General features: G+C 39.8%; 1 protein-coding gene across 2 annotated transcripts in view; it reads left to right on the top strand.

Moving 5' to 3' along the window:
• Positions 1 to 15,166, top strand: part of neur (E3 ubiquitin-protein ligase neur) — a 115,298-nt gene that overhangs the window by 55,781 nt on the left and 44,351 nt on the right. The window contains exon 1 of one of the 2 annotated variants that reach the window (XM_067135565.2): positions 4,543 to 4,688. The exons of the other annotated variant lie outside the window; for it this stretch is intronic. Coding sequence (XP_066991666.2) covers positions 4,667 to 4,688 — 22 coding nt within the window. The 5' untranslated portion in view covers positions 4,543 to 4,666. Of the gene's footprint in view, positions 1 to 4,542; positions 4,689 to 15,166 lie in introns of those variants that run through there. 2 annotated transcript variants of the gene reach the window in all.

Below are 15,166 nucleotides of genomic sequence, written 5' to 3'. Positions count from 1 at the left end.
TTACTGTTCAGCGGAGATAGACTACTTCCGGGAGTTTTCTTAAATTGGATGCCCATACGTCTTGCACTTGAGGGACCAATAGGTAATTTCATTATCTGGACGCCCAAGATTTAAAAATTTCTGTTAGTTGTGAAAAGTAATATTATCTGGATGACTCTGACCAAAAAATGTATATTCAGGGAACTTTAGAGTCTGCATTTAAACGTTGCAATATTGAACATTTAATACAATCGTGTTTGTTCACGCTACTTTTATGATCCTATTGAGTCATCGTACTGGAGGTTTCCATTGTTACGGGGATATTTTTTTGTTGATATCCCGAAGTTTGTAAATTGTGACAGATACGAATACAGTAAGAAGCCTCCGTGGCTCAGACGGCAGCGCGTCGGCCTCTCACCGCTGGATACCGTGGTTCAAATCCCGGTCACTCCATGTGAGATTTGTGCTGGACAAAGCGGAGGTGGGGACAGGTTTTTCTCCGGGTACTCCGGTTTTCCCTGTCATCTTACATTCCAGCAACACTCTCCATTATCATTTCATAGCATTTATCACTCATTAATATCGCCTTGGGAGTGGCGACCCCATTGTAATAATAGCCTATATGGTTCATTCATTACATTCCTGACCCGGTCAAGGACTGGAAAACAGGTTGTAGGTTTTCATTTTTCAAGAATACAGTAACTGGAGTACTCGGAGAAAAACCTCTCCCACCTCCGCTTTGTCCAGCCTCCGGCCAGACTTTCTCGGGCGACTACACAGTACATGCATACTGTACTTTGGATGTGTTTAACGTAAAGATCACATGAAATAATGTTCCCATCGTGATCGATATATGGTGAGCTGAATATTGCAAATATGCACAGGTTAACGACATACGGTTCTAATTCCTTGACAAGGTCACTATCCATCGCCAGTTATGTTCAGAATAGCACACAGTATTAGTTTTCGTCTTTCCACATTAAAGTGGGTGATACGCTTCGTCAACATGACCACCCACGACCCCGCAGTCAGTAACGCGACTCCCTGTTCCGAATGATCGTACTCCTGAGATGAGAATTCCTACCTCACTCTTCTCCTGATTTGACCGCCGTGTCTCTGGATTCTAACACAGGCTATTCTTTTAAAATTCACTGTCAGGAGGAATTGTATTGATCAGTGTTGTTTTGACTATCATAACATTAGTCTCCTGTGATTGTCATTAATGTGGTCCAAATTTAGTAGTACGCCTTCAAATTGTCGTGTCTTTTTCATACTCTCAACACACTCTGGCGAGAAGATTTTTGGGTAGATGAGGGGGAATATTCATTACTTAAATCCTTAAAAGTTGCAATTTGGAGATTTGTTTGGTATGGTATTTTGCTGTGGCGTAGCTTGACAACATGGTGCGGTAACTAGGTTTACTAAAAGAAAGTTCGGAATTGTTTTACGTAATCACATATACAAATTTCACAACAGTAGTTTAATGCTCAATAAAATAATCTCATTGTTTGAAGTTTTATTTGATTTGTTGTGTATCAATATTATCTTCTTTTTGGCCTTTTCTTAATTTCGTGGAATCGGCACGTTGTGTTAATTTGACGGCCAGATGCCCTTCCTGACGCCCATCCTATGTTGAGGGATGTATTCACTATTGAGTTTTACTGTAATGGTTTGTTGTGTTGTGCGTTGTATGTAAATGAAGACGAGCCCAAATACCCAGTACCTAAGCTGAAGGAATTAACCACATGAATTTAAAATGCCCGACCCGGCCGGGAATCAAATCCGGGCCCCCCTGAATCGAAGGCCATTCAGCCAAAGAGCCAGACCATCTTGTGCATCATATTAACTATGTATTTATTATAATAATCATCACCGGGCGAGTCGGCTGCGTGGTTAGGGGCGCGCAGCTGTGAGCTTGCATCCGGGAGATAGTGGGTTCGAACCCCACTGTCGGCAGCCCTGAATATGGTTTTCCGTGGTTTCCCATTTCACACCAGGTAAATGCTGGGGCTGTACCTTAAGGCCACGCCCGTTTCCTTCCCATTCCTAGGCCTTTCCTATCCCATCGTCGCCATAAGACCTATCTGTGTCGGTGCGAGTAAAGGAAATAGCAAAAGATTATTATTATTATTATTATTATTATTATTATTATTATTATTATTAAAAACAACTTAAGCCTGCCCTATTCGTATTTTATTTTAATGTCGATAATTGTTTTACAAAAATGCTGCTAAATAATATCTTGAAATTGAAACAATTTGGTACTGAATCAGTAGAGTCCTCCATGCTTCCAAAATAATTACAAAGTTAACATATTAACCATCGATCACTTAGCATATTCACCATCGATCACCACTGCCCTATTGAAGTCTAGAAAGTGACAAAAATGTCGGCGTACGCTGCTGCCAATGACGCATCCTTTTTTCCGTATCGTCATGTTTCGCTCTTTTCAAGGAAGCAGGTACTGAGTGTAAGACTTGAACCTCTCAGTCTCAGATCCTGACTCTTATATCACGTTTGCAGAGAAAAATGAAACAGCCTCCCTCAACGAGCAGGTCAGCATTTATTGGAGAAGCTATGTAATTCTTGCTTATTTGAGACTGCTACTCATTCATCTCAACTGGACTGCTGTGCAGCATCCTCTAATTTCAGCTAAGCACAAAAGATAACGCATGACGTAGTAGTAGTAGTAGTAGTAATTATGAATCTTTTAGAAGTCGGCGGACACTATGCTAGTACTCGGATCAGTCCACTTGTCTGTGCTAGTAGACTGTCTGATGACATGTCCAATAAATTTTAATTTCCTGTTTTCCATTTCGTTCAAAAATCTTCCCACTTCTTTAACTTCCCTTAAGACTTCCAGATTGGTTTTTCTTTCCGTCCAGCTCGTTTTGGTCATTTTCCGCCATATCCACATTTCAGCAGCTTCAAGTCGATTCCTTTCTAATTTACCCAGAGTCCAACTCTCACTTCCATACTGAAGTTTACTCCATACAAATGATTTTGCAAAGGATTTTCTTACATCTATATTCATGTGTGTGCCGGTTAAAATGTTTTTCTTACTCATAAATGCCTGTTTGGCCAATGCTATTCTTCTCTTTACTTCCAGGAAGCATTTATTATCCTCTGTTATCATACTACCAAGAATAACAGAATTGTTTCACCTGATCAATTCTGACGTCATCAATTTTTATATTGGTTTTAATTTCCTCCATATTTTTCCGTACTACCATTACTTTCTTTTTCCGTTTGTTTACTTTTAATTTCCATAGTTTGAGTGCCTGAGAGGACTTTCATCATTCTATTCATTCCTTTTTCTGATTCTGCAATTAATACGATGTCATCTGCAAATATGATACAATGTATCCTTTCACCATTGACTTTTATTCCCTTTGTCTTCTCCTTCATGATCTGAATAGCTTCCTCAATGAACATATTAAATAAATACGGTGATAGGGGACAACCATGTCTAACTCCTTTCCTAATCCTGCCCTTTTCTTCTACCTGATTGATGATTATTTTTTTGCTTTGGTTCAGATACAGTTGATTAATCGTTCTTCGATCCTTCCAGTCCAGTCCTATTTTCCTCATAGTTCTAAACAGCAGTTCCCAGCTCACATTGTCAAAAGCGTTTTCTAAGTCATGTAAGGCAAGATAAGTCGTTCTGTTCATTTCCATCCTTCTCTCCAATAACATGCGTAATGCCAGAATTGCTTCTCTTGTTCCCTTGCCTTCTCTAAATCCAAATAGGTCTTCTCCAACATACTTATCTACTTTTCCTTTTACTCTGTTCTTAACTATGATAATGAGTATCTTGGAGGCATGTGTTAATATTGATAGTGTTATATAATTCGTGCAGTCAACTGCCCTTCATATTTTAGGTATGGTAATGGTTCTGCATTGTGTGAAGTCTTCTGGCACGATTCCTCTTTCGTAGCATTCATTTATTACTCTGAATAATTGGTCTTTCATGTTTATACCTAAATTTTTCAGTAATTCTGCTGGGATGTCATATTCACGGGACTTAAACTATTTTTGCTGAAGAGTTTTTTGTTAGATTAGAGAAATTTCATAATACAACTGCAGCAAATTTTGAAACTCATGGAAGAGATGTTTCTTTGAGTTCAGGGGAAAGAAACTACGCGTCTCGTAGTTTTATGGTTCTTCAGTTGCATCGAAGATTTGAAATAGGATTTGTATGTATTTCACGATATCAAGTGATTTTTGTGACATGTTGGAAGTACATTCTGATATAAAGCCGCATTTGTCATTTCATTTGAAATCAAATAGCTTCTTTCTTCCCAGAAGGCTGTTAACAGGTCTACTCAGTGGTAATGTATTTCTGCTTAAAAACACCTCGGGTTGTTTTAACGTATGCGAAGAGGTCGGTAACCAAGGTCGACCGTTGGCTTGAAGGCAACAGCACAACTCTCTCAGGCCAGGGACTCTGACGTCATTCCTCCGTAGTTTTGACGTCATCCTGCCGTGTTGAATTTCTACTTGGCGGCCGAGTCTTTCTACATTACATACTGTTGGGTGCATTGAGTAGTGTGTGAGTGCAGTGCGAGTCTGAAACCGCTGCATGAGTCAGCTAATGATAGTTTGGAAATCCGGGTTTATTCTCGGACAACTGGTTTACTTCGCTCAGTAGTGGTGCATCCACGGCAGTATCTGTCACGGGGAAAGCATGGTCGTCGTCTTCCGACCAGGTAAGGAAAGCTTAATACTGTCTTACATTGTAACATTATCCTTGCAAGTACTACACGATTCAGGTGCTAATATCTCACCACCGATTAGGGGTTCAACGTGTTAAATTGCTGTTTACGACCCAGAAGTGCTTAATTCGTACCGTCTTAGAAGTTAACTTTACATAGTGTAAGTTCCATGGGAAATGATGTAAGCATGGTGTCAGTTGTGTCCCTTTACTAATACCTAGGCAAGTACCGGAACCTCAGTGACAGATTTTTAGGCAGAATTTGTGTCCAGCTAAATACGGTATCCCTAAGAATTAAGGTTACTGTTCATCGTCCAGTTGTTGGTAGCCAAGGAAGGTGGTTGTTCCTCAATTTATTGGGGCTGGGACATTGTGAATTTAGCGTAGTTTTACTGTTGTATGCCCTTCTTGACGCCGCACCTGTGTGGAGGGATTATAACAACAATTGCAGGGTTCAGTTGTTTATGACTGTGTGTTGTATGTAGATGAAGATAAATGAATGAAGCCCACAAACTAGAGGAATTAGCATACACGGTTAAAATCCTCGGCCCAGGCAGGAATTGAACCCAGGGCCCTGTAAACCATTCAGACAAGGAGTCTGACCGAGGGCCTACCTACAGTATAACCCAAGAAATCAGTGTGACCGGAATAACAGTATATGGTTGATAATCATATCAAGAGGTCGATGTACATTTCCTATTGAACTTTATGTTTATGATAAGCTGATGTAAGGTGATACAGTAAGTATATTTGGGTTACTTTCTGTTGACTGTTTTGTGGAGTTCTCATTTTATTGACTGAACTTTGTCGACATTTCTGATAGCTTTTGTTATCAGATAAGCGTGAGAGTTGGTCTTACTGACCAAGCAACACACGGGTTATTTTCCTTCCTTTTATGAACACAAAAAGTCGACATGTTTACCTGTAACGTATCAATAATTGTAGACTAGACCTTTCATTGTGTCAGTATAATGTAGGTATGGTTGAGATTTATGCTGCTTGGTTCAAAAGTTATTTAATTTCTAAAAGTTAATGACCGACTGTACACGATAAATTACCGAATAGGCCTAAGTGACGTGACGTCGCGTTGGCTGTCAACTTAAAAATGCATGTAACTGAGCGAAAATTATATTCTTCCTCGCTATAAACATTCCTTAGAGATAAAACTAGAGCCATTTGTACTCGTTCAACTGACTTGAAAAGGGGCAGTTTTATCGTGCCGTGAAAAAATGCCGTTATTTTCACATTTTGCTTAGTTTTGAATATTATACCCTATATCTCCTGTAATAATAATAATAATAATAATAATAATAATAATAATAATAATAATAATAATAATAATTTAATAGGTATCTTGTCATTGATAGTTCAGGTGAAGTGTCATTGTTCCATTTTTAGGATTATAGTATGTTTCGAAGTCTTTTCAGATGAAGAATATTTACTTTTCTTAGACGAGTTTCAGATATCCAGTGTTATGAAACCTACATTTACTTCCGGTAACTGGTGAAATTGAGTATTGCAACTTGGGAACAGATAATGGTCCTTTTTTTCTCCTGGTTTACCTTAAGATTGTTTCGCATTCAAATTTTAGCGCACTAATTTTTGCACACATTTCATACGGTGTTGACTTTATTACTTGCACTATAATTGCGAGTATGCTGGATGAAATATGTCAATTGTCTCGACTATTTCGAAATTACTACTTGTCCATGTGGGTGAAACTAGTCATTCCTGTTTACCTACCACACTTTCCCTTTTTTGCAAATTTCAAGGTAACTCTAGAAGCTTTGTCTCAGCTGCTCTGTCGTCCTGATCTCTTCGCATCAGTACATTGTCATCGAATTAATTTAAAAGTCCCCGCTCCAGCGCTTGAGTTCCGCAGGTTTATGAATGTTACACGTGATACCAAATATGAACAAAGCAGAACATCTCTAGAACAAGCGTTTGTGTAGTTTGACTTTGTCGAACATTGTTTAGAACAGATCATTTGCGCTAGTAATAGCAGTAGACATACTTCGTAAACTTCAGTAAACGTGGGGAGCTCGGCACGGTCAATAATCCAAGAGTACTCGAAGAGAACGCTAGCTGATCATGTAAGGTTATTTCAGTATAACAACGTGGAATAGATTAAAATTTTTCCGAGCGAGTTGACTACTCCCCTCTGACAGCTCTGAACATACCGGTACCGCTTAGTCGAGCAGCTCGTTTCCTTACTCCCAAGTCTTCCCAGCCCAAAGTTTGCAATATTTTCGTAACACTAACCTTTTGCGAGCAATCGCCCAGAGCAAATCATACTGATTTCCTTTGGATCTCTTCCAGTTCTTGAATGAAATAATCCTGGCGAGGGTTCCATATACTGGAACCATACTCTAATTAGGGTCTTCTCAGTGGCTTATATGCGCTCTCCTTCACATCCTTACCGCAACCCCTAAACATCCGCATAACCATATGAAGAGAACCTTTATGTACAATGTTATTAATGTGATTACCCCAGAGAAGTTTGTTCGTGTATGTATTAACACTAGATACTAGTGATCCCCATGAATTACTGTTAACCATCAACATAGTCATTGAAGCTGAGAGCACTTCTCCTCTTGGCGAAACTTACAGCCTGATTTTTCACCCTGTTTACCGTCATACCATTTTGTCTGCTGTCCATCTGACATCATTATAGAGGTCGTTTTGCAGTTGTTCACATTCCTGTTAATTATTTGTTAATCTGTAGAGTATAACATCATCCGCAAAATCTCTTATCTGTGACTCCAGTTCCTTATTCATATTATTTAAATATGTAAGACGACAAAAAGGTCCAGTAATACTAACTTGCGGAAGAAAGTACATACACCGGACTTAATCACTACAGTATCAGATTCACCTCAAATTCTCTGAGATGTTTTTTTAAAAAATTAGCCACCCATGCAATTACGCTTTCGTGCAGTCAAATAACCCTCCGTGGGCAGCCCTGAAGACGGTATTTCCATACCCACAACAGACAAATGCTGGGGCTGTTGCTTAAGTAAGGCAACGGTCGCTATCTTCCCAATCGTAGAATTTTCCCATCCTTCCGATGTGTCGGTGTGACGTTAAGCAACTATTTATTTATTTATTTATTTATTTATTTATTTATTTATTTATTTATTTATTTATTTATTTATTTATTTATTGTTTGTTATTAAGACTCGGGAGGAGGGGAATACTTTCTTTAAATATTCCTTTACAATATGTTCGGCTCATTGGCTGAATAGTTAGCGTCAAGTCCTTCGATTCAGAGGGTCATGGGTTCGATTTCTGGTCGGGTCGCGGATTTTAACCATTACTAGCTTCATTCTTCTGATTCGGGGACTGGGTATTTGCGCTTGTTCCAGTACACCTTTCTTCTTATGCACACAATATATACTATCAACTGCCACAGAAACACGTAATACAGTAGTGGAGTTGGCGTCAAGAAGGGCTTTTGTACGTAAAACTGGATCAAGATTACATATGCTACACAGTTCGCACCTGCGACCTCGCTAAGGCGTTGGGAAAAGCGGCAGCTGTGTTCATAATTAATATTTTTGAAATATTAGATAGGCCTACTCGTCATTTTCTTTCCTTCAGATGTAGTTGGTCATTTCTAGGTATTGAGGTTCTCATAGTACATTTTCGGTTGGTATTACAAGCAGCAAGCAATCTTTCGACCGGCACTCTCATCACGAGATGCATATGCTGACACGAATCTCATTCCCTGTTCCGTAATTGCACCGTAACTTAACTCATTGTAATCGCTGATAATTGTGAAGTAACTTACAGTAGATTACGGAATATGTATATATGGTGTATAGCTATCTGTAACGGATCGTTCCAGGTATTTGATGTTTAATTTCGTGGAGTTAGCTTTCGTCCAGACTCAGAAAAACGTCACAGCCGAGGGAAGCTTTAAATTGATGATTTTTTTTTCAGACGTCCTTTGTATTTGTAGTGTGCAGTGACTCTTAAAGTAACTGGAATTTTCTTTTATGAAATAGTGTCCAGCGATATTGAGCAGCTGAAGTCGTGCAACAATTGTTAAATCAACTTAGCAGTAGATATTAACCTTCAGTTTCTCCAATCATTTATTTTTGTTGTATATAGTGATATATAATTCTATATTGTGGCAGTAGAGGTATCCAAGCACACAGTGAGAAAATACGCTGCTCAGTTTAATTTATCTTTCTTCATTATATACTAGCATAAACGTACACTATCCGTTATATTAATATTTTGTACTAAACGTACGAATCCTAAAATACATTCATTCATTTCCTAAAGACATCACCTTGTCGATACGATCATTCGTCTTTGTCTTGAACCGTTTTTTTTATTGCCACGTAACTTCTGTATCTCATTTTTTTCTTCATGTCTTCAAAGTACATTTTACTAGGCCGCCTCTTTTCTTCCCTAGCACTTTGCCTTCAGATATTTTGGTGGTGAAAGTGTTGTGTTTAATGGTATGCCCTGTAAATTTGATTTTTCTTTCTTTCCATTTCTTTTAGCAGCTTCCTCTCCTCTTTGACTTCTCGTAGTATTTCCAAATTTGTTTTTCTTTCAGTCCAGCTTGTTTTTGTCATTTTCCTCCATACCCACATCTCAGTTGCTTAAAGATGAGTCTTTTACTTTTTTCCACTGTCCAACTTTCACTTCCATACAACAGGTTACTCCCAAACATATGATTTTGCAAAATATTTTCCTGGCTTCTATGCTGATATGCTTATTAGATAGTTTTCTTAACGTAAATTCATGTTTTGCCATGGCCATTCTACTCTTTTCTTAGTACATATTTTACAGGAAGTTTTTTTCAGTCTATCGAAATCGATTTTCGACCTATTAGGTCGTGTTACGTACATTTAGTACGTGTTGAAGATATGATTTTGATTACAATGCGGTCGTAAAAATTCAATATTCATTGACTTGGCCCTCAACGGACGACTTAAACGCACTCTACAGTGTGATGGCAGTAGTGCTGTAGCTTAGATCCTCTCCAACAGAACAAAGATGACCTAGGCCACCATACCTCAATTGGTAGAGCAATCTACGCAAAATCGGGAGGTTGTAGGTTCGGATCCCACTGGTGTCCGGTTGGCCATTTTTGTTCTGTACTTATCTCTTCAATACGTACTAAATGTACGTACACGACTTAATAGGTTGAAAGTCGATTTCGATTACAATGCGGTCGTGAAAATTCAGTATTCATTTCCTCAGTCTGTTGAACATAAGGTGAAATATATGAAACACTAGTACATACGTGAAAAACCCAGACATAATGACGTTCACTTATTCATAATATCACTCATTCATAACCAGTCACAAGTTTACACAACGTAAACAATCTTGAACATATGGGTAAGCATTGAAAGAATCTGACGATGTTCTAAATGAGCGAACATGTCTTTCTGTGATTAGTAAACTGTTGTCTCCTGTATGTACTAAGTGGTTTATAAATGTTTATAAAAGTCGACAATGAAAAGCACTGTTTCCATCTTAACATTTTTCACATAGCGCCCAACTGTGTTTAGTAATTCAGTCAATTGTTACATAACATTTTATATATCAGACCAGAGGATGGTTTGATCTCCAAATAGCAGCACCGATCATCATGTGGTGTACGGAAAGCGCAAAAACCGATGGCGGTAATGTAATGAGGCTTCTTAGGCGAAATAAGTGAGGTTGCTTGCCATCGTTTTCCCAACTGAGCCAGAAGTGGTACTACAGCACAGCTGACCCTCTTGATTAACACCTTTCTCAGCATCCAGACGTACAATTTTTGCGCTGGATGTCATTACTCAGCAACTTCCGTACGTTACGAATGAAACACTGTTTTATTAAATGAATTTAATCGAGGGCGACCCAGTTAATACATAAACGCACACAAGGAATGACAACACGTCAAAATTTCGTGATTTTACAAAAGCCTGTTTCCTCACAGCGAGTCTCTGGCTGACAGACTTTACCTGGAACAGACGGTCCTTCGTGTTCTTGATTATTATGTTTCAACTTTCACTTTGAATGCTCCACCATTACTTCGCACAGATCTCTGTGCAGTGAGGTTCGAACACAAGAACTTTGGCTACCGCAGTTCACATGACTGCTCCATACACTGAACTACTCAATATATCACAAGAAAACAGAGTACCACTCCAGTATCGCTCCTTATTCGCGGCGAGTTTGCTTTTATTATACAGTATATACCTGGCAATGCTAAGTATCTTACAGGATGCGGTCGCCTTCCAGAAAATCCACGGAAACACCAGGTGAAAAGCACAATAGAAGCAGAGGCTAATGATGAATTTTAGTACCACAGAATGTGTGTATTATTTTGTAACATGTGCAGGCAGCTCGTATACTACCTTCCCGTTTACCTTCCCATACCAGTGGATTTGAGAAACAAAAAATTCCTCCTTTCAATAATGCTGTCAAATTTGAATCGCAATAATATAATGAAAATACGTTTAAAATCTCTTATATCGCAGATTTTGTGAACAGAAACCCTTAACATGAATCTCTAAATCCATCTATTCACTTGTATAAATGACGTAAAAAGTAAATATACTGGAAAGTGAATGAATTCCTCAGAGTATTATTGTTAAACACAACTATGGTACCTTGACTACGATAGTGCGGTATGATACTTTCGTTTTTATTGCCCAACTTGGCGGCAGTCCTTCTTAGAAGGATGAAGCGATCACATCTTTTTTCAGCTTGAAGGATAACCAATGCGTCACACAATATATCCAGCCTTGGCTAAATTTTCAAGAAATCCGGGAGGGGGGGGGGGGGGAGTAATTGCAGGAAGTAAACGTTTGGGGCGTACATGCTAATGTGACAATTTATAATGCTGTAAACATGTTTTTAGTGTAGTTCATTTATGAATTGTGCTGTAAACATTTGAGCTTGTTTACTGTTGACGATATACTTCCGGGCAGCAGAGAGAGATGGTTATAACCTTGTGGACAGATCGGTAGGCAGGCTATGTGAAGGTCGGGAGTGCGTCATGGCGATATCGACCGAACGTCATGTCAAGCCCGCCAGACTTACCCACGACATCGACAGCTGCGCTGTGCCCCCCACCAGGGGAAGTTGGCGGGCGCGCGCCACGTGCAACTTGCAGCTGTCCCAAACATCCTAGTCTCCCTGCTGCCACTATCTACTTCCAGGTCTGCAACCTCTCTACACATTGAATAACCGTCCCTTCTACCTTCTGTCCTCCAGGTAAATGACTATCGGAATGAAAACGAGTGGACCCACCTCAAATTTGTTCCGGCCCTCATGTCGCTTTACGCGAGTTACATGCAGGGTTAGTCACCGTCCAACTCAAGCGTTTTGGAATCTTCTCATTAAGAGGAGTCATTTTTTAAAATGATTAGCTATACGTGTGCGTCACACAATCCTATATTCTCCTAATTATGCTCAACATTAAAATAGTGGTCAGTAATCGAATTAGCTTCATACAGTTTCAACTGAAATAACTTTAAATTGTATTGAAATAAATCGCATTGTACAAAAGAGTAGATGCAACCAGAAATTCTGTAGATAGAATTTTGATTCTCTCTCCTATTCGGGAGGTTGAGAAGTGATAGTTTTTTCACAAAGATTAGACATTACCATCTCTTTCAACCGATATTTTCAAACATTTTCTGTTGGATCTCTTCCCTTCCACGGCTGTTCTGTGTAGCTCGTTCACTTCAGAAAACCTGCTTATAAACAACAATACACCGGGGGGGGGGGGGTCGTGTCGATAGACGACTGAAATTAAAAAGCTTATGTTTCTAAGGTACTGGAATGGAGTGTATTTAACCCAAGCAACATAAATTAGCCGAGAAGTGGATCCTATCACTCATGGTCATTCTATAAATAGTTTTCCGCTGATTCCTCTATCCAGTTCCAGGTGAATGGCAGCATACTACGTAACATAAACTGCTTTCTTCCCAATCCTAGCCCAAGTTGATCACAGTTTAGACATGACATCCATTCATATTGCCAGACGAAATATCACTCTTTTCAGAGCTCAAGTTGGCGGGTTCGATCCCGGGTGAATTCGGTAGTATTTGAAGGTGCTCAAATACGCCAGCCTCATAGCGGTAGATTTACCGGCACGCGAAAGTATTCCTGCGGGACAAAATTTTGGCATTTCAGCGTCTCCGTAAACTGTAAACGTAATTGGTGGGACGTAAAACAAAAACATTGTTAGACTCATTGACTGAATGGTCGTCGTAGGGTCTCGGGTTCGATTCCCGACCGGGTCGTTGATTCAGATAGCATATTTTTTGCATACCGGGTGTTCGTCTCTGTTCCAATACTCCCCTTTTACCACACACACACACCGCACAACACTACCATCCACTACAGAAACAATAATACATCCCTTCGCGTAGCTGGCATCAGGAAGAGCATTCGGACGTAAAACGACCAAAATCCATATGCTACAGTTTGCACCAACGACTCCATTAGTTTCATAGGAAGAAAAAAAGAAAATATTAATAATATTGATATTTCACTCCTGCTAAACACACAACCGAGCGGGGTGGCTGCGCGTGGCTACGCGCTACAGTCATGGAGCCAAGCTCTGCATTCGGCAGACCCGTGGGTTCGAACCTCAACGTCGGCTGTCTTGAGGACGATTTTCTGTATTAATCTTTACTTCCAGGCAGATGCCGGGACAGTTCCAGTTAACAGGCCACAGCCGATTCCTTACACCTCTATACCCAGTTCCATTCATCTTCATTTCATTTCATCTTCATTAGATCCTCAACTGAGGTTGGCATCAGGAAGGGCATCCGGCCGTAAAAATAGTCATATGAATTAAACTCGCCTCATCCCTGTATCAAGAGACAGGGCTAATAACCCAAGGTGTTTCAAGCTGTTTCTGTTAAGAGACTTCAAGTAGAGGTCTGGGCTGTATGGGGTTTACATCGAAAAATAGTGCTTGTCGGGCTCGGCCTTGATTAAAATGCAATTAAGTATATGGTAATTTTTCGATCCATGAATTAATTTTGATAATTGTGTCCACACTTCCAATTGCTAATTACCGTAGTTTAAAGAAAACTCATATAAAGTTCTGGACAAACGGTTCGATACTCTCGAATACGATAACATACTCTCGGATTCGGTTTCAAATCGGGCCTGATCTGGTTTAAGAATCTCAGTCCATGCAGGCGTCCTAATTTTAAGACCACTTATGCACAATATATTCGTAGCGGACTTTTTTATTCAACCGACCGTAATATTTCTGATGTAGTTCTGTCCGTTTAACGTTTAACACTAGATGATAGTGTGGTGTTCATTTATGTGCCTGTAAATTTCCTGACACTTCTATCTCGCATTGCCTACCAACTATTCCAGGAACTACTGAACACCTAGCATCTCCGGTACGCAGGCAGCATTTTGAGACAGTCTGCGTCCTTCCAACGATGTTTGTTGGGCGTTCCTTCCTGTATTGTTGGATTCTTTCTCAGTTTTACGAACGCTTTCTTACTCGGATCCCACACATCCATTTGTTCCGTTTGATTTGCCCAGTTAAATCTGTTCAGAGTTTCGTAGGCGATATAATTTGTTCGGTGTAGTGTAGGCATATCTTGCTTTCGTCTTCTTTACCCTATTTTTTAAAATTTTAAGGTCCCTAGTCTTGCACATTTCACACCCAGATCATTTTAACCATTACGTTTCTCCATTTTCTATACTTAGATCTCGGTAACTTGGGGAATCAAACAAATCCATTTGAGGGCGATGTGAGTAGATTATATCAGAGTTACGCAGCGGGGCGCCCGTTGAGACCAGCCCAGTGCGGCCGGGTCGGCATGACTGAAATGCGGGCGGGCAGCTTACGTGTCAAGCGTACGCCACAGTCAAGCGAGAGAGCGAACACACTCGACACGGCACAAGAGCAGTGACGTCCGATTGTGACTACAAATACGAAGCTTTCTTTGCTCCATTTTCAACGAAATTTTAAATTTTAGCCTGTCATTTCATTTCGGTCATCTTTTGCCATTACGGGCCGATGACCTGAATGCTAGGTCCCTTTAAACAACAATAATCATAAACAACGAAATATTGTGTGAGGACAGTAAAAAAATGCATAATCACACGAAAACCGATATTCTTCAAGTATTCGGTTTTGACTTATATTACGCTCTATATTAACAGGGAGTTTTATTTTTCTAGAATGACACATTCAAAGGAAACTGAAATGTTACAAATTTGTTACACTGTACAAAGGTACGGAGTTTAAGCGTGCAAGCTACGATTTACAATTTCTTGAATGAAAATGACCTAATTTCTACTATAAAGTAAAATTTCTGTTACGCGTTCAGTGAAATGCATTCCGGTTCCTATGCTGAATGGTCAGCGTATTGGCCTTCTGTTCAGAGGGCCATCGGTTCGATTCCTGGTTTGGTCGGGAATTTAATTGTCTGTGGTTAACTTCTCTAGCTCGAGGGCTGGGTGTTCGTGTTCATCTCA

This window comes from Anabrus simplex, chromosome 1, assembly GCF_040414725.1.
Source record: "Anabrus simplex isolate iqAnaSimp1 chromosome 1, ASM4041472v1, whole genome shotgun sequence".
Classification (NCBI taxonomy): Eukaryota; Metazoa; Arthropoda; class Insecta; order Orthoptera; family Tettigoniidae; genus Anabrus; species Anabrus simplex.
The sequence above is the reverse complement of the archived record's forward strand: the minus strand, read 5'-3'. Positions and strand labels throughout refer to the sequence as shown.